The sequence below is a fragment of the Varanus komodoensis genome, unplaced genomic scaffold (genome assembly GCF_004798865.1).
Source record: "Varanus komodoensis strain SLA01 unplaced genomic scaffold, ASM479886v1 scaffold1, whole genome shotgun sequence".
Classification (NCBI taxonomy): Eukaryota; Metazoa; Chordata; class Lepidosauria; order Squamata; family Varanidae; genus Varanus; species Varanus komodoensis.
In genome coordinates, this window is record NW_025335268.1 from 38,184,268 (window position 1) to 38,205,280 (window position 21,013).

General features: G+C 39.5%; 1 protein-coding gene across 4 annotated transcripts in view; it reads right to left on the minus strand.

The window, feature by feature from the left end:
• ESR1 (estrogen receptor 1) overlaps positions 1-21,013 on the minus strand; it is a 200,651-nt gene that overhangs the window by 62,536 nt on the left and 117,102 nt on the right. For all 4 annotated transcript variants that reach the window (XM_044422667.1, XM_044422677.1, XM_044422657.1 and 1 more), the window contains 2 exons: positions 17,431-17,547; positions 902-1,222 (listed from right to left, as the gene is read on the minus strand). In XM_044422667.1, the coding sequence (XP_044278602.1) occupies positions 902-1,222; positions 17,431-17,547 (438 nt within the window). The remainder of the gene's footprint in view (positions 1-901; positions 1,223-17,430; positions 17,548-21,013) is intronic.

The window sequence follows — 21,013 nt, forward strand, 5'->3', positions numbered from 1 at the left end:
CAGTAGCTGGAATAAACCTTTTCTGCTGTTTTGATGTTGGTAAGACAGGGAGAAAGGGGCAGTGGAAGCAGGAGAAATGGAGTTAATTAACATTGGATTTATGAACAGTCTTGTTTTTATCCTTATCAGATCTGTGAAGAGATGTAGCATGCATGAGTCTGATAAATCTACATCATAACTAATCTGAATATACACATTAATTGGGCTTCAGGTACCTGAATAGCAGATTGTTTATAGTATTATTTTACTACATCAATCAGTTTTATATATGACTTTATATTTATTAGGGCCTAAATTCCCTTTAAATTAAGCTTCTGCCTTTGTCTTGTTTCTTAAGGTGTTCCGTTCTCTCTTTCTACTATGAAGAAAGTAAAATTTTCTTTTCTTTTGAGTTCAAAAGGGATGCATTTCAACCGGGCTCCAAAACTGTGTCACTTCCTGCCCTGCCTCAAATTACAAAATTATTTACTGTGTAAAATTTCTATGCAATGGATATATAATATTGAGCTAGCCTATAAAAACAGCAGGAACAAACATATGAGAAAGCACAAGAATTTCCCCATAGTTAGGCAGCTTATAAATTTAGCTCCGGCCTAGCTATGTGGAAACTGGTTTCTTGCCACTGTATACCGTCTCTATCACACAGTACGTGGCACTTGTCTTCTACGTGGGCAGTCAGGACCAATTTTTCTGATTATACCATCCACAGTAATACCAGAAAAACTAAGTTCTCCCAATGCATATAACAGGGCGATTTTGTCCTTGGAGGTGGGAAAGCATAAATAATATTTCCCTAAATATAACTTTCATTCCCATTTGCCTGACGCTCTAGCCAACAGCATGCCCTGAGGTTTGTAATCATAAAAACAGCTGTCCAAACATCCTTTGCTACTATTCTTACCTGGAACTCTTTTAGCCCAATTGATCATGTGCACCAGTTCTCTGTCCGCAAGGTTGGTCAACAGCGTCATCATAGAAGCTTCATTTAAAGGTCTGCTAGGATCATACTCTGAGTAGACCACAGGTGGCTCGGCCTCTAGCAAGGCACTGACCATCTGGTCTGCAGTGAGAGACAAGGCTGGACTGTTCTTTTTGGTATGCTTCATCACCAGGGGGCTTGACCAAAGGCTGGGATTCCTCACCTCCGCCACAGCCCCTGCATTCTCCTCTCTCTGCCGTTTGTGTTTCAGGATACGGCCACCTCTGCGGTCTTTCCGAATTCCTGAAGAAAGATAAGAACACAATTAACACAGTTTAGGAATATAGGTAGGACCATAGGGCAGAAGCCAATGCATCACTCCATGGGCTCAAATTATAAGGCACTAGTGGAAACAAGGTTCTGAGCTATGTGAGCTAAGTGCAACAGAATCCAACTGAGCTTACTTTTGCTCAAGTGCCATTGTGCAATGGTTATGCATATTGCTTGTGCAATCCTTTGTGCAACATCATTATTCAAACAGTTGTGATAATGAGCAAACTCTTGCACAATGGAAAGATTTGGCAGAGATCCACTAGTGCTATTTGAGTTTGTAGAAAGACCCTATAGGATGCTTCTCAGAAAACTGCCTAATCTAAGGTAGGCCATCTAACCCAGTGCTGTCCACACTGACTGGCAGTGGCTCTCCATAGTATCAGGAAGAAGCTTTGCTGCCCTACCTGGAGAAGCTGGCAACCAGACCTGAGACCCTCAGCATATAAAGCATGTATTTTACCACTCTTGCTCTTACACATCTCCATTGAAAAGCAAGTTCATTATGCAGAGTTGAATCCAGCCTACTCTGCCCTATATGTCATACATCCATATCACCATACCTTACAGAATAGACACCATCTTAATTACATGCTAAAAAGAGAGACTGGAAATAAGAGATGGAATTAGTGAGCTGCATAAAGAATATGTCACTGGAGAATCAAGACAGTATTCATTGCAACATTGCCAGAAATGTACCTCTTGGGTAATGCAGTATATTCAGAAACAAATGTCTTGTATCAGTCCTGAAACAAGACATTCTGTTTCCACAATGCCAGAATTGCCAACTCATTTCTGTAGCTACTAATTACTGGTTCAATCAAATCTACCCAGATACATTCTCATTTATTTTGTTAAATGTCATTCTTATAAATACAATTTTAGATTTAAATTATGAGTTATTATAACATTAACCAAACCTTTTTAATGTTTTATAAGTTTAAATATTAAAGGAAAAACTTTCCTTCTTTAATGGAAGTTGATGGGTATTGCCTTGGCAAAAGCAGAAGTTAGAGTTTCAAGGGTCACACCAAACACAGACTGCACCTGCAAAAGTGTGATTCAGGATGGAGCAAAGGTGCACTGCAGTGGGGCTCTTGCTGAAAGTGACCCCTCCCTGGGGGCTGCTTCAGTCTTATAAGGCAAGCCCACGAACCTCCCTCAGTCTTGCTAGATACATACAGTTATTCCTGTGTTACTAAGCAGATTTCTAGGTCAACGGAAAGGTCATAAGCTCTGCAGGTATGATGATCTCTTGACCACAATGTGCCAATGAGTATTTGGTGCCCTACTTAGGACAGATGGAAGAAAGCCTCCTGCTTATACCTTTCCCAATTTGATGAGGACGTGACTGTCTCACTTAGAGAGAATGGGAACCTTAGGTTCTTACACTGTTAAGCCTAAGACCCAGGAGACTCTTCCACAATATCCAAAGAGTGATTTCCACATGGAACACTAAAACTGCCTCAAATCCAGCCACAGGTAAGGGAGCTCTTTGTTATTAAGCCTTGTTGTCCTTGACACATGAGATTCATGATTCCTGCTCCAAGTGTTGAAACAATAGCAAATTGACAGTATACTCCTATACCTTTCATGCTTAAATAATAAAGGGTTGTTTATAAATATGCAATTTCTCTAGAGAGACTTCCTTTACCTCTACAATGAAGCCCTACATAAAGGTAAGACATGAGTAAAGATAATTTCAAAAAAACAGAGCTAAAAATGATCCAAAGGAACACTTCATGCATGACTTTCTTCAAGAAATAATAAAACTAAACCTAATTTCCTGTCAAAAGTAAGGCATATTCATAAACTAAGTATTAGATGTCTAAATTATTTTTCACAGCCCAGTGAATATTGCCTTCAGTTTAAAACTAAAAATGAAGCCAGAAATTTCTGGTGTTGCCTCAAGCTCTGCCTGCTCCCAAACTGTGTTATGCAGTCTCTGTGTAACCACCAACATTTCATTGAATGAACTGTATTTAAAAAAAAAAAAAACCACTACAGAAGGCAGATTATATAATGTTAATATATGCAAGTTGTCAACATCCCAATTATTTTAATTCATGTTTGCTGATAAATCCATTCTCCTATTCCACATGGCCTATTTTATGCTTTCCAATAAAGGACAACAGGCTTGAAAAAATCTCCTGCTCCTTATTTCTCCTAAATTTACTGCAGTTCTTCCTACCACAAAAGTTTCCTTTCATTAGAAGAAATGGTCTTGTGTTAATAACATTTCATTATCTATGTATTCTAACTAGTAAAATGCAGAGGGCATTTCAGACAGAATACTAATCACATGGATTAATGTGACATTGAATGGGCTTAGGAACACAGCAGGGGCAAAGGCATGAAGAGAGAAGAAGGATTTTCACATTGTTATGTACCCTATAAATGGACCGCATCCTGTACTGTGGCAATTACTTTGTAGACAATGAAATACAGATGCCCATGCCTAAGATTCCTTGCTTATGTGAAAAAACATTTACATGCTCTCTTCTGTTAAAACTCAAGAAAGCTAGGTTTAGTCTCTGCAATTAGTTCAAAAAATCAAACCCTAACTGAATTTTCCTTACAATGTTCCTTTTTAAAAGTCACCTCATTGGAAGTCTGGTGGAAACAGTAAACATAGTTGGACAAGTACCTCAACATTATAGTCAGATATGAATATACACAGACTGGTCTGATCTAAAGAAAAAAATGTTTTACGGGGAGACTTTTGTCTGTGAGAAGAGAGAGAAATCAGATAAGCTTGAAGCTATTTCAATGCCTTGGGACCATAGTTCAGAAAATCACTATTCTTGGTATTGCTTCCTCACCTCTGAAGCTTAATAGAGGAAGAAGATGTCCATACAACATACTCTCCAGTAATATAGTCAACTTAATATCTCATCTGAAATAAACTAATACTTCCATATATTCAACCTTATTTCATTGTGCATTCATTCTTGTATGTGCCATCAAGTCATCCCCAACTTATGGTAGCCCTAGGAATGAAAGCCCTCCAAAATGGACTAGCCACAAGAGCCCAGCTTCATTCTTCTAAGTCCAAGACTATGGCTGCCTTTATGGAAGCAATCCATATTTGGTCATCCTTTTCTTTTCTTCTGCCTTCGTCCTTACCTAGCATGATTGTCTGCTTCTTTATGATGTGCCCAAAGTATGACAGCCTCAGGTTTTTTATTTTTTTATTTTTTAAAATTTTGGTTTCCAGGGAAAGTTCTGGCTTGATCTGATCTAGAACCCACTTGTTTGTTTTTTTGTCAGTCTAGCATATTCACAAAGCTCTCTTCCGACCCCATGTTTCAAACACATCATTTTACTTCCTGTCAGCTTTCTTCACTGCCCACGTTGCACACCTGTGCATACTGATTGGGAATACCATAGTGTGGATGTTCTTGGCCTTGGTCTCCAGTGAAACCTCCTTATACTTGATTATCTTTTCTAGTTCCTTCATTGCTGCTCTTGCAAGTCTCAGCCTTCTTCAGATTTCTTGGCTGCAGTTTCCATTTGAATTTATGACTGAACCAAGGTATGCAAAAACTTCCACAATGCCAATTTCTTCTGTGCTTGTTAAAAGTAGAGTCCTGTAATTCTTCTGTAGCCATCATTTTTGTTTTCTTAATATTCACCTGCAGTCCTGCTTTTGCACTCTCTCCTTTCACTTTCATCAGGAGCCATTTCAATTCATTGCTGCTTTCTGCCAGTAGATTTGCATTCCCTTGTAAGTACAAGGTGTCTAATACTCAGTATGGATCCCCAGTTCCTTGAAAAGAGCTGCTCTACACAATGAAGGTAAAACATATGGCCTTCCTTCACTTGTGAAGAGAGTTATGAAACCTGGAATAATTTTGAGGTTTTTAATCCAAGATGCTAATACCTTCTGGTACCAGTTTAATTTCCTAACATATCTGACAATGTTCATTATACTATGGCAATGGATATGATTAGGAACTAACAAAAAATTACCCTCTGCTACTTCTTCCATTCATGTTTTTTGTAGATAACGTTGAGAGACAATAGGTTGGAACTCCATGAACCACGTGGAGCTTGGGAGGTGCTTCTTGCCTGTTCATCTTCCCCCTCCCAAGGCCCTTAACTCTGCTCTAGAGGGTTGGAGAGCCCTCAAATAGGAAGAAAAAAATGGTGAAACAAGCAGTCTCCTGGGACTAAAGAATAAATAATATTTCTGACTATTGTTAATAAAGTATTTCTGAGAGAATAATTCTAATTTATTCAAAGAGAAAGCAGTTTGATTTCATTTCATTCGCATTGATGAGATTTTTAAGACTTAGCTTCAAAGGAAGAAGAAGAAAAAGATGACCAATTCCATTGGGTCAACATTGACTGGCTTTGACTTAGGGTGCAATCCAATCCAGATTCTGTGAACCTCTGAACATGGAGGTGAGGGCCACCTTTACACTTCACCCCCATCTACAAAACACCACCTTTTTGGCTAAGTGCAGTGACTCGGGGTGTCAGGAAAGGGAACTGAGGTGCCACCAGCTGCTGCTTGCCTTCCTCCCCATCCTTAAAGCCTATCTCTGTGATTGGTCATTTCTTGCAGCCTCAGAACCACAGCCAGCTGAGCCGTACTTATGCAGCTGCAAGGGTAGGTCCCAGCACCAAACATGGGCCAAGGCCTAAGGCCAGTGCTGGGACTATGAAAAATCCCATGGCTGCCTCGACTATGTTTAGTGGCCACAAATTTGTGCTGTCCATGAATTAGTGCTGTTGCTGAGGAAACAAGGGACAACAATCATGGAGGACAGTACCTTTTCTTTTCATTTCCTTTGGCTTTCTGAAAAGAAGTCATTGCTTTCATATACAAAAGACTGGCCCAGTTCAAACAAAGCAAATGTCTCAGTGAAGTTTACATAAGCAGTTTTTCCAAAAGTGCTACGGTATAATGTCTCTGTTCTTCGGTCATTCAAGAACAAGATGGGAATCTCATATAGAGTTCACACATCTGCCAATAGATGGGGAGCCACCATCTTACTTCACATTTCTCTAAAAGACAATAAGTTTATGTAAAGGTACAAAATGGCTGAGATATCTTTTCCCCAACATGTGCTTTCAAACAAAAAGTTGCAAAAACTTACAAATTTGACACAAATTTCTTAAGATCATTTTCACATTACAGTTTTGGGTGCCAGAACTGAGAATTTTAAGACTATAAATTTATGCATTCAGTCTGAGATCAGCAGCTGGAAATGTTCTGAGCTACAGAGAAGATGCTTAAATCTGTAGATACATCACTGCTCATAAGAGATTTATAGGATTTTTTTTTTTACTTACTAGCTCTTCGCTTATCCCATAGAAGGAGAAGAAACAAGGAGAGATCATTATTAATTCTCTTGAACTAAAAGGGAGTTAGAGTGGTTTTATTTGGAAAGGAAAAAAGCATGAATGCCTCTCTTTTCAGTTCATCAAATTTTATCATGAGTTCCTGATACAAAAAAAGAAGAAAAAAGAAAAAGGAATACATCATGACCAACAGACAAGACACAGATTCCTAAAAGAAAAGAAAGAAAAAACTGCAAGGCTACCATTTGAATGAGTCACTTCAAGGACCAATAGTTAAGAGTGATGGTCTATCTTAGAATTTCAGCATGATAAGACCTGAAACTACAAGATTCATACACCTGGGAAGAAAGTATTGGAGTGCTGTATATAATAAAGTAAAACAAAATGAAGTGATTCAGAATCACATATATTTTCAGACAATAAATCTGCTTATAAAGCATGTATATGTCACAGCTAGCCTTCTGTTCATTATTCCATCAGCACTAAAAATATTCACAGAATTTTGCAGCTAGCCTTCCACGCTTCCATGTCCAAGGTAGTCCTCAGGCATGACAAAAGGTTAATTTCCATCTGAGATTTCAGGCACCACTCTTCCTAAATGTAATGAAAAATGAATATTTTTTACTTTCACATCTTTTGGGGACAATTCCATCCCTATTGGAGCTAGCAGGATAACTGGAAAACCACTTGCATTAAATGTTTGGGGTCAAAGTGACCCTGCCAAATACTGTTTAGAGTTATTAGTTATCATGTCTACAGATACTTTGCCCGGATACATTCATGCAGTGGCAAGGGGCCCAAGCCCTCTTGCTTCCTACAGGGCTGCAGGGAGGTAAGGAGAGTTTTCATCTCCTCCCTTGCTGTAATTCAAAAGACAAGCATTTTGCAGGATGGCTGAGAGCTGACCATTCTGAAAAGAAATGGGAATGCAGTTCTGGGGTTTCACATTGTTCTACCCTTCTCTGGGGACAACTTTCAAAACAGCTGCCAGGATGACATCAGAGGCCCTCTCTCAGGCAACTCGTATGGTTGTGGATTGGCTTTTAAAATACAGTATCCAAATAAAAAGGAACACTGCCCTCTTTTGCCACCTTAGAAGCTGTAACTAGCTATTTTGTGACCCTACCACCATACCCAAAAAGCAGGAAAGGTATGTGACTGCGAGAATTCTTGCACACCCTCCAGACACAGAAGTGGGCAACTCGTGGCCATCCAGCCGTCTTGGCCCACAACCCCCATGATCCTACACCATGGTCCATGCTGCTTAGGGCTGACTGGGGTTGTAGGCCAAATTAACACCCTGCTCTGTAGGTTTTTGTAAAGGGCAGCACTTTTGGCCCAGGGCAGTTTTGCAGAGGCTGGATTGGTGTGGGGCTCTCAGATAACTAACTTCCTAGTGTTACCTAACAAATGGAATGGTTGTACTTCAGTAGAAGTATTCTAGCTGTTTTAAATTTTGCATGCTTTAATTTTTTCCTAAAATGTCTTGAGCCATTTTTTTTGAGGAAGGTGTCTAAGAATAATCAATATCAACATCATCTATGCTAGAGCAAGACATCTGATTCAAAGAGGTATTTTTTATCCATATTTAACTAACATGTAGGGACTTCAAATACAGGCAAAGATCTCTCTCCCCTAACCACCCAACACTCTAAATAATAGGGTGTATTCCATGGCAAGGAACTTGTATCATTGCCCAACAGGCAGAAATGTAAAAGCAGAAGAAACTTTTTACACCATTGTGCTTGGATAGGAGCATTTTACCGATAATTTCTGCCAACTATAAGATTCTACCATAAAAGAAAGATGGCAGAATGTGGTAAACCCTTGGAACCTGTCAACAGGAGACAGTTAATAGGGAATTTCCAGCAAAATGAACTTTGGCTATTTGATTACATCCTGCTATTGCTGTCCAGTCTATGCTCTCTTCTCATCAGGCCCTTTGCTCATTAATTCACTTACTAGTTCTTCTGTTTTACTTGAAATATAAGCTCAGTGAGCCCCATTTCTCTCTTCCATAAACTGACTAGCACACAACTGATAGTCTTAGATTTATCAAATAGCAACAATAGCAATACACGTCATATCTGCCATAATTCACATCCTTTTTTTCAGCAGATGCCAACTTTAGCTCTGCTTGAAGCCCCACATTCAAAAGGTTGAATAGAATTGAAAAGAGGTTTAGCTAAAATAAATAATAATTTATGTTGTTTTTTTTATCACCTAATGCAGACACAAGTGAACCAACTTTCTGGCTTATTTGTAAAAAATGAAGATCACAGATAAAGTTAAATTACCATTAACAGTGTCCCAGCTGAAAATGAACATAAAAGAGAAAATTGCTTCACTGAAAAACATTATGAAGTAGGAACTGGAAAGAGATGTAAAGGAGGAGGAGGAAGAGTAGAAAAGAAGGAATGACAGTGTTTCAGAAAAGAGAGAAGTTACAAGGACTGTACTTCAATAATCATTAGTCCATGAATAAAAGCAAGAAAAGACTGCATTTGTAAAAAGGAGTGACAGCATAGAGCCAGGAAACTGTTCCCTTATACTCTGAAGATGACATTGGGACTTTTCTTACAAAGCGTAAGTATTACATAGTGATGGTGTCAAAAAGGGAAGGGTACCATTTTGAAGAAAATAACAGATTTAAAGGTAGGGCAAGAAAAGGTGAGCCAAAAAGGGAACAACTATTACTTTATCCTCTTATATTAAGTGCAGAAGCATGCATGCATGCACACTCATTCACACTCATGCACACACACATTCACACACAATATATTCAATTGCAGGTCAAGTTCCGCAGCCTAACATTTAGGAGAAACCTATAGGGCTCATAAAGAAAAGATCCTTTCAAACAGGCATGTTTATAATAACTTTCCCAGTTAAGTCTTGCTTATAATTAGTGGGTATATATTTACCTACTGAATACCTAAAGTACTACTTTATGATTTTCTTGTTCAGAATGTCATAAAATTATGCAATTGTGCAGCTGTGTCTGGCTATAATGGACTGGCATATTTTATTTGTGCAGATTTTGGTAAATGACAGAGCCCTAATACACACAACCAATTTACCAAGTGAAAAGGGTTTCTATCATGGATTTGTTTGGTCAGCTGTATGCCAAAAACACAGTCTGGTTTTTCCCACTCTGCTGTGTATTCTATTGCAAGTGGTTAAGATAGGGACCATATCAGGATGTTTTTCTTTATTGTATTTCCATACCACTCAATAGTTGAAGTTCTCTGTCATTCACAAGTTGTAAGACTTCCCCACGTATTATTTATTCCCCAAAATGATCATAATCCAGAGCATATGGTTTTAGTTATGGGCCGCTTGTCTTTGCTAACAAGATGTTGCTACTCTCAGGGCCAGCTGCTGCATGCTCTTGGGTGAAAACCTCTTGCTGGAGTTCCAGGGCTGTGCAACGTTGCTGTTATCCTTTTCTTGCATCTTGTCTACACCCATGGCTCCATCTTTTTCTGCTTTTAGCCCAAGGCTAGGCTACCTGTATCCTTCTAGATGTGTTTGGTCCACAGCTCCCATGATGCCTCACTGTTAGCTGCTCTGTCTAGGGATGATGGGTGCTGTAGTCCAAAACATCTGGAGGACTGCAAGTTACCACCCCTGTTTTATCCCAAAAAGCCCTTTCAAATAAACAAAACCTTCCTGGAGAATGGGAAAGGCTTCTGGAACAAACCCTGACTAAGTAATGCAAACGGCACCTGGCCCAGAAGGAACCAAGGAAACGAATTATAAGAATTTGAAATAGAAGACTGGATGACAAAGGGAATGTCTGGTTAATGGGCTTCTTAATTTAAGTAGGCCAAGCACATTGAATGTGTTAACTAGGTCAATGCAGACATTAATACGATACTTCCAATACTATGATTAAATTCACAAGCGGCAAGCATGCATACATGAAAACAAAATGGCAGAACCAATCCAATTCTGCTCCTTCCAGATATTAATATAGCCTCTTCGTGTTAAATAAAAGCAAATACAATATTGACAAATCAGGCACAGCAAGCATAAAACTTGCATGATTCTTTTATTCCGTATAATGTGCATGCAAACTTTGCTTGGAACAATTATTTCTAGAAGGCAGAAGACAACTAGCTGAAACAATTTACACATAAGGGTAGTAAAAAATAGCATATGCTTGCAGTCCTATTTGCAGAACACCAGGTATCACATACAGGAGTAAAAAATTAAATTCATGATCTATTGTATAATCTGCAAATAAGAGTTAAGGGGCTAGATTTGCAATCTAACTGCATAAAACACATAAAATCTGGCACATTTACAATCAGATTGTTTTTGCACACACTTGTCTGGACTGGAGGTGGACCAACTTAAATGGTATAAGACAAATACTCATTTGAGTACACACACACACACACACACACACACCTCAGTGTATAACACATTTAGGTCTGAAAAAGCATAAGAATGATCAACTATAAGCTTCATATGAAAATCTCAAACCAACCAGCCTGGCACAACTATGGATGCCGGAAATCTGCAGCAAATTCAAACCGTTTTTATGACCTGCAGAGTCTGTGGTAGACCGGCTTTTTCATGCCGTGTTTTTTCTAAGTTTATGAACCACCTTTCCAATTTTCTCAGCAGTGAAGGTAATGTTCAGAGGATAAAAAACACAGTAAAACTATTTTTTAAAAGCGGCCTTAAATTTGCTTTCATCCCAGCTCTGCTAGGGCATCGATCCAAATAGTTGCTGCTACCGCCATGTGTTTGTGCTCCAGGCAGTAAGCCGTACTGAGGCACCGTGGGATGGTGCTTTGTTTTCTGAGTAAAGTACTTCCCCAAACTACCGTACTTTCTCTGTAGCCTAAGATACCAGGTAGCACAGTCACTCTTAAAACGATCCATATCACCAAATATGGTGAAGACCAGAATTTAAGAGAATAAGTAGTACTCAGATACACTAAGTACTCTGTTTTGCATGTTGGTGTGTCTAAAGATACCGAAGCTTGCAAAGCGATTCCTTCCATTGATTGTATGAGCTAAATGAAATGACTACCGCCATGCTGTTCAAATTACGATATTGTTGTTTTTACCTCAATTTATCTTCCCTGTCCTGAAGGGCATTCTGCACGCAGTATCAACATATGCACTCTGTGGGCCGTTGTTGCATGGAGAAAACGAAAGCCAATCCAGAAACTTCCCTGTGTGTAAATCAGTGTGGATAGCCAATGCACTTTCTGTGCAGACTAACAGTGCAAAAGGACAGACATTATTTGCATCTGTTTAACTTATTTTAGTATTAATTTTATTTCTTTCAGTCGTGGGATATCTAATTTATTATTCTTTGGGGTGTGTGCTCCGTATTGATAGATTTTATTGTAAGCCGTCCAGAGACAAAAGTGATGGAAGGCCCAGAAATATCCTAAATAAATAAATCAATCAATAAAGAAGCAGTGTGTGTGTGTGTGTGTGTGTGCATAAAGCAGTCTTCTTTAACCTTGTGCCCTGTGTTGTCCAGCACATCTAGAGGACAACAGGCTGAGAAAGCCTGTCTCTGACATAAAGGAAAAATCATTGTGCCGGTACAGAGCTACATATTACAAGAAACACGGATTGTTGCCAAACAGGCAACCCTCTGCCATGTCCTTCCTTTCTATAGTATATTGTAAAACGCAACTCATATCTTGGAATCACCACGATGTGTATTTCATCAGTTATCAGTGATAACCAGGAGTGTGACGTTGGTGCCAGGCAAGTAACACAGCAATGCACCATAATATATGTTGCCACTGCCACAAAATGATTTAGGTAAAAGTAAGTTATGAAGGATTTGATCTGGAAACAAGGAGCACCAGCTTAAAAATTTTTGTATATGTACAGCGTTGGCACTTCTGCTTCCAAAAACAAGATTATACACCTATACTGACAATGTACAATTTGTAGGATTGCACAATGTAATTTGTAGAATGATTACATTATTAGTTTAGCTTTTATATTGCTCAATATGATTAAGTAGACATGATTATATTGTGTCTACTTAATTACATTAAAAATCTATCACCAGCCATGTTGTGTGAACTAATACTACATTGGTTTATTACAGCTAGCTTAAAATAGGAAGAATAGTGCAAAAATTAACATAGACCAAATAAAAAAGGAAACAAGGAAAAAAAGGAATAGCTTTACAGTGCACTCCTCAGCATGTCTACTCAAGTGTAAATCCCATTGAGTTTAATGAGACTTACTGCCGGATAAGAGTCTGTGGCAGCCTTTGACATCCTAATGCCCTCCAGATACCAACAGCCTAGCTGCAGCACGGGCACAGGAGTGCAGACAGAGGCTATATTCATTTCCCTGGGAGCAAGGCTCATTGATTTTAACTGGGATGATTTCTAAATAGAGCACAGAAATAGAAATAAAGCATTTTTCAAACTCTCAAAAGGTTGACACACAGAGGAGGGCCAAGATTCCTTCTCAATCATGGTGGATTGCAGGGCATGGAATAAAGCGATCAAGTTACAGGAAGCCAGCTTCCGGCTCAACACTGGGGGAAACTTCCTGACTGTTAGAGTAGTTTGGCAGCAGAACCCATGACCTCGGAAGGCTGCGGGCTCTCCCACACTGGGGGCATTCAAGAGGCAGGTGAACAGCCATCTGCCACGCGTACTTTAACCTGAAGTCTTGCATTGAGCAGCAAGTTGTCCTTGGTGGCCTTGTCGGCCCCTTCCAACTCTACAGTCCTATGATACTATGATATATAGGATCACACTATATGGAGCCTGGTAATTAACTATATAGCCAAGCCACCTTCACGTAATATAAATGAGTATGCTGATTGCAGCTGCTATTACAGTGTTGTGGATTTTTGCTTGCCTTCTAGTACGTATATTTTCTGTTGCTGCTTTTGCTAGATATAGCATAAAGAAAACTTGCACATGATGAAACGACATCTGCAAAATTAGAGCAACATATCTGTGGACATAATCCCATTTTTTCCCCTAAGAAACTATGGATAATGCAGCGGCTCTTGATATGCTGGTGTGTACTTCTGAACATCTCAACTCACTCATCGCCCTATTGATTGCATACACAAATACATTGCCAAAAGTTGGGGGGGGGGTTTCCATATCTGTTCCAATTTTTCCAGTCACCAGACCAGTGGGCTCACATGGAAGTGATCTATAGAAAGTGCTTGAAATGATCTATCATGTAATGCAAAAGTGTTTGGCAAGTTTTCATCGCAACTGTGCATTCAGCACGCTTTGAACTGAGGCTTCCCAAAATATGGTGAAGCGTCTCTAGTTCATTGGGCCCCGTCAGAAATACAGATTTCAGGGAAAGTTCACTGAGCGAAATGCAAACTTTGTTGCACCATGGCAAAATAGCCACTGTAGAATTTATCCAGTATTACATGTATTATAGTTAATGGCTGCATATTGAGCAAAACCTGGAGGATGGTTTGCAGCAGTGTGTACTGCGGAAAGCAACACGGATTCAGCACTTTACTTCGCATATAATATTCTCAAAACATCAAGTCATTAATTTGGGGGTGGGGGAGGGATATTTTGGCTAGACAATCCACCTAAAGATTAATGCAAACCTTGAACAGTGTGTTCTTTTGAAGAGGAGATCTTGTCTATTATTAATGTTGAGGCCTAAATAATTGTTACTGAACAGTATTTTGAAAACCCCAGTGTGGATATTGGTATTCTTTTAAGAATAAAGCGTCCTTTAGAAAATTACTTGTTTGCTCAACTTGTCTCTATTGTCAAGTGCTGCAGCATGCCTAAGGCTCTTACACTATGCTGCTAGGATATTTGAAAGTATTTGGATAGCTTGGGTAGTGGGAAAGGGACACCTTGTGGAATCATACGCACAGAGTTCTTCGGAGCCAGAAATATAAACTTTTGCCTTGCACAAGGAAGCCCATAGGTAGGACTGCCCAGTGAAGAAGCAGTTTCCCATGGGTGGTGGTCACGGTGGGGAAAGACGACCTGCCATACATCTTTCGTGTGCTGTTAAAAAGCAGAGCTAATGATGGGATGCCATGAACTGTCTATTTTATTATTTGAGCAATATAACAGAACATGGCTGTCCCAAATGCTTGCACATTTTCACAAGCCCCCCACATATGGAATAAAATATCTTTGGCCTAATAACCGCTAAAGCAATGTGAAGAAAGATTTGTGTTAACATAATTCAGCTTCACGGGTGTCAGCTGCCCTCTGTGTATTCATTTAAAATGTGTTTCTCTAATTGCTTAACAGACTTAAGTAGATTCTTTCCCAGGATACACCACTGTGCATCTGTAATCTGTTCGCAACCTATTTTTAATCCTCTTGTTGGTTCACTATGATACGTTAATAAACAGCTTTGCATACAGGAGGCTAAAGCTTTCTTCCTGACTCAGTGTTTCATCCTTTTTCCAGTGCTTTGTTGGGCGTTATCATTGCTTAAATTATTTGCATTTTTGCTCTAATTTTGTTCTTTCCTGCCAGATCAGGACATTCTTACTGTGATGGTCTCTGTATAAAAGAGACATTAGAAGGGTTCAGATAATTCATCCCACACATTCAAAGAAAATGCAAGCAGGGCTGTGCACCACGCAGACTAATGCTGACTCTTGCCACCAACAAGTGCAACCAAGTGCGCTATCCCTATTACACTGGTAGAGCTCTTCCATTTTCTGAGGATGGGGAGGGAGCCATAATTCGGCCAATCCCTCCCTCACAAGGAGGGTGCTGTGCATGTAGAGCCATTTCCCACACCCCTCAGATGGCCAGGATGCAGGGAAGCACTCCTGTTGCATGAGGTACAGGGCAGAGAAGCCACCATGGCCACATGGCTTTCCTCATATTGTCTCCCAGGGCATACGGGGCAATGTGACCTTCCCACATGTCTCTGGAAGATCACAGCAGGTGAACAAGGCTAGATTTCACTGAAATGTGCACACAGCCTGCTCTGCTTCAGTCTGAGGCAGAGCTTTGCTCCCGAGTTTCAAACCTTGACATGTCTCCCCATTGTCTATGGAAGAAAATCAACACGCAGCTGTAATTTCCATAATTTTTAACAGAATTGGATGAAATGTTCAGGCATAGTGATCCATTTTGGATGAAGAACACAAATGTCAGACAAGCAGGATTTGGAGTTTTGTGTTAGGATCCTTTAAAACAGTGGACCCCAAATTTGAGTCCCCAGAGGTTGTTGGACTTGCAACAATCAGCACTTACAGCCAACATGGCCAATAGCAAGGATGGAAATAGTAGTATAACAACATCTGCCAATCTAGTACTTTAAAAGTTGAGAAATTTATCAGTGGTCTAATAAAAAACAGGGATAAAAATGTCTCCATACATCCAAATCTCCAACACTGGTCCAAAGCTCTGAAAGCAACCCACTTTGTTTTGGACTATTTCAAGCGCTTTGGAACCGATCTGAAAATCTTCAAAGCTTTGGCTTGGTTCTCAATCTTTCGCCAAAGCAGATGCACACCCATTAGAAGCACAAGCTCCATCTATAACTGGAAATGCCATTACAAATTAAGTTGTCTGGGAGCTTAGATGTAGCAGGATGGGAAGTGCAACGATTAACTGCAAGAAGGGCAAGTGTAGTTTATTATTCAGCACAGTTGGTACAAGTGCGTGTGTGTGAACAATCAACTGTTTATCAAAGTAAGAACAGGTTGCACTTCTGGCATAGTAATGAGTTTTAGGCACTATTGCAAGGAATGTTTAAACAACAGGTACAGTCTGGTTGTATTTATCAAGGATGAACAAGCTTCTAAATGAAAAGTATTTTGGCTGCGTCCTTTCAATTACCTGGTTCTTTAAATACCCAGGTACTAATAGCTGTATCGGTGCCCACTACTTGTACAATTTTGTATTAGTACAGAACAGTGTGTTTAGCAAATATTCTAGAGAGTCATTTCAGCAGCAGTACAAATAGATCGCTACAGTTTAAGTACTATTCTTCCTCATTCACCATTTTAGTTGCATATAATGTTGCCCTTACACGATAACAGCAAGGCAAATTAGACTTCTTGGAATCCTTCCAGATGATGCATTGAAAATTAATTCACCTTTTCTTTGGAGAAATCCTTTTATACTAACCTGTCTTATTTGGGATCTAATACATTCTTATTATACGGTGATGGACTATTAGAGACAAGATCAAGAATATGTCCAAACTTTCAAGAATAGTGGAGAATAAAATGATTAACATTAGTAAAATCTCAAAGATTCAAATGAATTAAGTTATAATGAAGTAACAGCTAATGAATTTAGATTAGCCCAACTATGCAAATAAAGGGCTACTCTCCGAATCTTAAAAGGTTGTCGCAGTTGAAGGCAGATCCAGAATATATCCTGATGAAATATTTAGGTTCTACAAGATGTTTCTCCAGAGCAGCTTCACTTTGGAGTCTGGCAAGACCAGCAGTTTCTAAAGTTAATGTAGGGGACCAGCAATTGGCCTTTAGGTGGCACAGGAAGTGCTCTACTTGATTCTGAGATAGAAAGCTATGCTTGGGATTTGGATCACAGCCCTGCCCTACTATCCCCACCCCACTGCCTCACAGTCAGCATGAAAAGAACTAAGCAGCCAGCCTTCTGAGGTTGGGAAAGCAACCTCAGAGGGAAATAGGGAGAGGATCGGGCTGGGGACAGAGGGGACCAGGACTCAAGTGAACCTGCAGTCACTGGAGCCTCCCTCTCTCCCCCTCCAAGAAGCTCCAAGCTAAATAGGAGGAAAAGACAGCCTACAGGAAAATGTAGGGCAAGAGGATGTGAAGACAAAGATAGACTCTGTCATCCTTTCTGCTCTGCATAGGATTCCTGCAGGCATCTACTATCTGCTAAAATCACAATGCATGTTTGGGTACATACCACCTTTCATCATTCCAACTTCATAGCATTTTCGGAGCCTGCAAGCCTGGCAGCTCTTCCGTCTGTTCTTGTCAATGGTACATTGGTTTGTAGCAGGGCACATGTAGTCATTGTGACCTGTAAAAATGGTGGAAAGTCAAAAAGGCAGCTAAATGAAAAGGCAGTTCCAAAACACAATTATTTCAGAAGATCCAATAGTATTCTGCTTTGAAATTACACTTTTGAGACTGACTAGACTTCAATGCATACAGAATCAAAGTCTTTTTGTATTCTGCCTGTAACTGCAAGTTTTATCCATTTGGAGAATCCAGTGTTACCATCCATATATCCCATATACCCAATGCCTGAGCAGCAGAAGGGAGTGACACCATTTGACTTGTGCCCTATGAGTTGACCATGCTTTATTCCCTAAGACTGTCGCTCTTTTAGTGGGGTTTTTTCTGTCATCATTTGTATCCCAGAGTTCTCCTGAGAATGCTGCATTTATTTATTTTTAAAATCTTGTCCTAGTGTATATTTTATACAAACTGAAAGCACAAAGCTGATTTTATCCAGTACTACACACAGCGAAAGGGAGCAAGGTATAGTACACAATGAAACAATTTTATTGCAGAACGGTTTGTTCCTCATTCAGGTCAGGGATTAATCTGAGGCAAAGTGGATTGGAGCTTGTCAGAGGCCTTGGACTCATCAAACCTAGCCCTATATCTTTCATTACATATTAAAAATGTAAAGAAGAAACAAACAAACCAAAAGGATCTATCCGATTACACAAGAACATCTGCTTACTGGTTCTAAACTGAGTTCCTCAGTCACATACTAACTCTGTGACACAAACTGCACAGTGCCTTAAAATAGAAACATTCCTTGGAATTATAGTTATTTTGGATAATTGTAATTTATAACCTAGTTGCAAAACCAGGGAAATTAACATTGCCTTCATATTTTATTCTTCTTTCTGAGCTTTCCCATTTCAAAGTATCTTTCAGACATTAAAAGATACAGAGGGAATATATGTAGACAGAGAGATGCATATATGCCATACACAGGGGAAAAGAAAGCAGTCACTGCGGTTTCTGAGTGACCGACTCAACTGCTGTTGGAGAATTTCTAGGCCCTTTTTTGCAGTCCCCTGTTTTTGAAGGTCTTTCTGTAGTAGTTGGGCTGTTGCTTTTACAGGTATGTCCTATTTTATATAACTCTTACCAAATATGCATTTATCCAATTTTATTATATTTGTTTTGCAAGGTTTTATCTTGTACGCCACTTTGAGAAAGTTCCATCTTTATAGGCATCCTAAAAATAATTTTAGCAAAATAAATGAAAGTAGCAACATATGCATGTTTTCCATTGCATCTGCTTTTCAAATGAAGGACTTGGTTTTTGTTTAGTCTTATCTTCCGCATCAAAGGTGTGTTCTGTGTATTACATGTGAAAGACAGGACTTCAGCACCAGAAGAAATACAGGAACTTATATCTGATTGAAGAGGATAATTAAGATGGATCACTGGGTGAAGAAAAAAAGTTGTACTAACAAAATCACAACTGCAAAGCAAAGATCAGATTGAGAACTGACACTTTATTTTACCTGGCCAATAAATATTCCCTGCTTCCAAAACACCCTAAAACAAATGAAAAAAAAAATGGCTTTCTTGTTTGAACAGTAAGGATGAAACCCTTTGCTTGTTTAAGCCCAAGTAGGGCACAATCCTGTACACTCCCATCTGGTGTCTTTGGCTCTTTGCTTTCTAACCACGCAAAATATTTACAGTTCCTAAGTAGGCCTGTAATCAATTAGACTCAGAAACAGAGTTGACAAGTTGAGCAACCAAACAGAAAAAATATGTTTGTGCTTTTTCCTAACTCCTAACCTTTTAAAATGTGGTGCTAAATTGTAGTATTATTATACTCGATGTAAGGAAAGGGCTGGACTTAAAATATGACCAAGATCTTGATGAATTTAATACACAGACTTCCTCAACAAATCTTCCTCCTTCCCCACCCTGAAGCTGCCTTTGCATCTTAAAATCCCCCAAGTGTTCCTGTGCAGTTAGAAAGAAGTATGGTGGGAGGAGGTCTTCCCAGCAGATTTGTAGTGGGAGCCTGCAGGTAGCCTTATGCAATCTCCATTTTCATGAATTGCCACCACGCAATTGTTAGTGACCCCTTCCTCACACTGCATCACAGAGCATGCTTTTCAGGAGAGTCCCTCGACCTTCTGGGAAGGTATATTGGAGGGTGGGGGAGAGCAGTCTCAGGGCATGGGAACAACCTCTCACACAGGGGGCCTTTTAGTCATGCAATGTTTGACTCCCCCCCCCACCCCCCATGCCCAGGGACAGCAGCAACCTGTGGCCTCCCAGATAATTCAGTGGTAACTCCTATCACCCCAAGCCATCCCATCATAGCCCATGGTGAGGGCCGATGGGGATCATCAGCTAAAACATTTGAAGGACTGCAGACTATGATCTGCTCTTTAAAAAAATACAGGACTAAAACAGGAGCTATACATTACTGAGAGATGTATGCTGCTCCCTTGTATTGCCCTATTTATTTTATTTATATGTCAATCCTTGCCTTTCTCCTAAAAATGTTCACAGTGGCTAACAATAAATTAAATGCGGTTAAAATACAGAATTCTAAGTAAAACATGAAACACAAATAAAGAAAAAGCATAATTAAAACATGGGAATAAACCGGATTACATTGTGTTTGCCAGTTAAAACCTACGCCAGCAAACACACCAGTTTAAAAGCTAAAACCTATCTGAATAGAACTGTCATTGCACCCTGACAGGACAACAGAGTGAAAGCATCAGCTCTTGGGTGATACAGAAATTAATTAAGCAATAGCAATGGAATAATGAAGCTGCCCTGGGTTCCCATGGCAGGGCGTTCCAGAGAGTGCAAGCAGCTGTCAAGAAGGCTGAATGTGCCCCTGACTTTGGCAGGACATGGAGAAGGACTTTTCCCAAGGATCTTAAGATCTGGGGAGTCTCTTATGTCAGAATGTTGTCTTCCAGATGAACTGGTCACAAATCATGTAGGACCTCAACTGTACCCCAAAAATGTTCCCTATCATGAGCTGAGCCCACATTCTGAACCAGCCAAATTTGCTGAATGGCTCAAGAGTGATATAAATGTATAAATTCTACATAAATGATGTATAATTTCTATGTAATAGATGCTAATATAAACATTTGTGTATATTTATACTGAAAGTGGTAGGCTAATTTTTCTTTATTTATAATCAAGAGGCTCCCAGAGTGGTTTGCAATAAATAAATAGAAGAAATAGTCAAGAAGAGGAAATCAGAATCCATTATCAATGTTTGGGTAATAATCTCTTACATATTGTATAATCTTCTGCATATTTAAATATGTCCAAACTGGAAAGCAAATTTGTTTTGAGGAAATCATTACAATATTTCAGAATTGGACTGGAAGTGACTGCAGGGAGATTTCAGATTTACAAAAATGTTGAAAATTACTGCACTGGGAGAAGGAAGATGCTTTCCATGCTGATGTAGTCCAGCTCCCAAATGTGAAATAGACATTGCCTTCCTAGCATCTATTCTCCCAGGA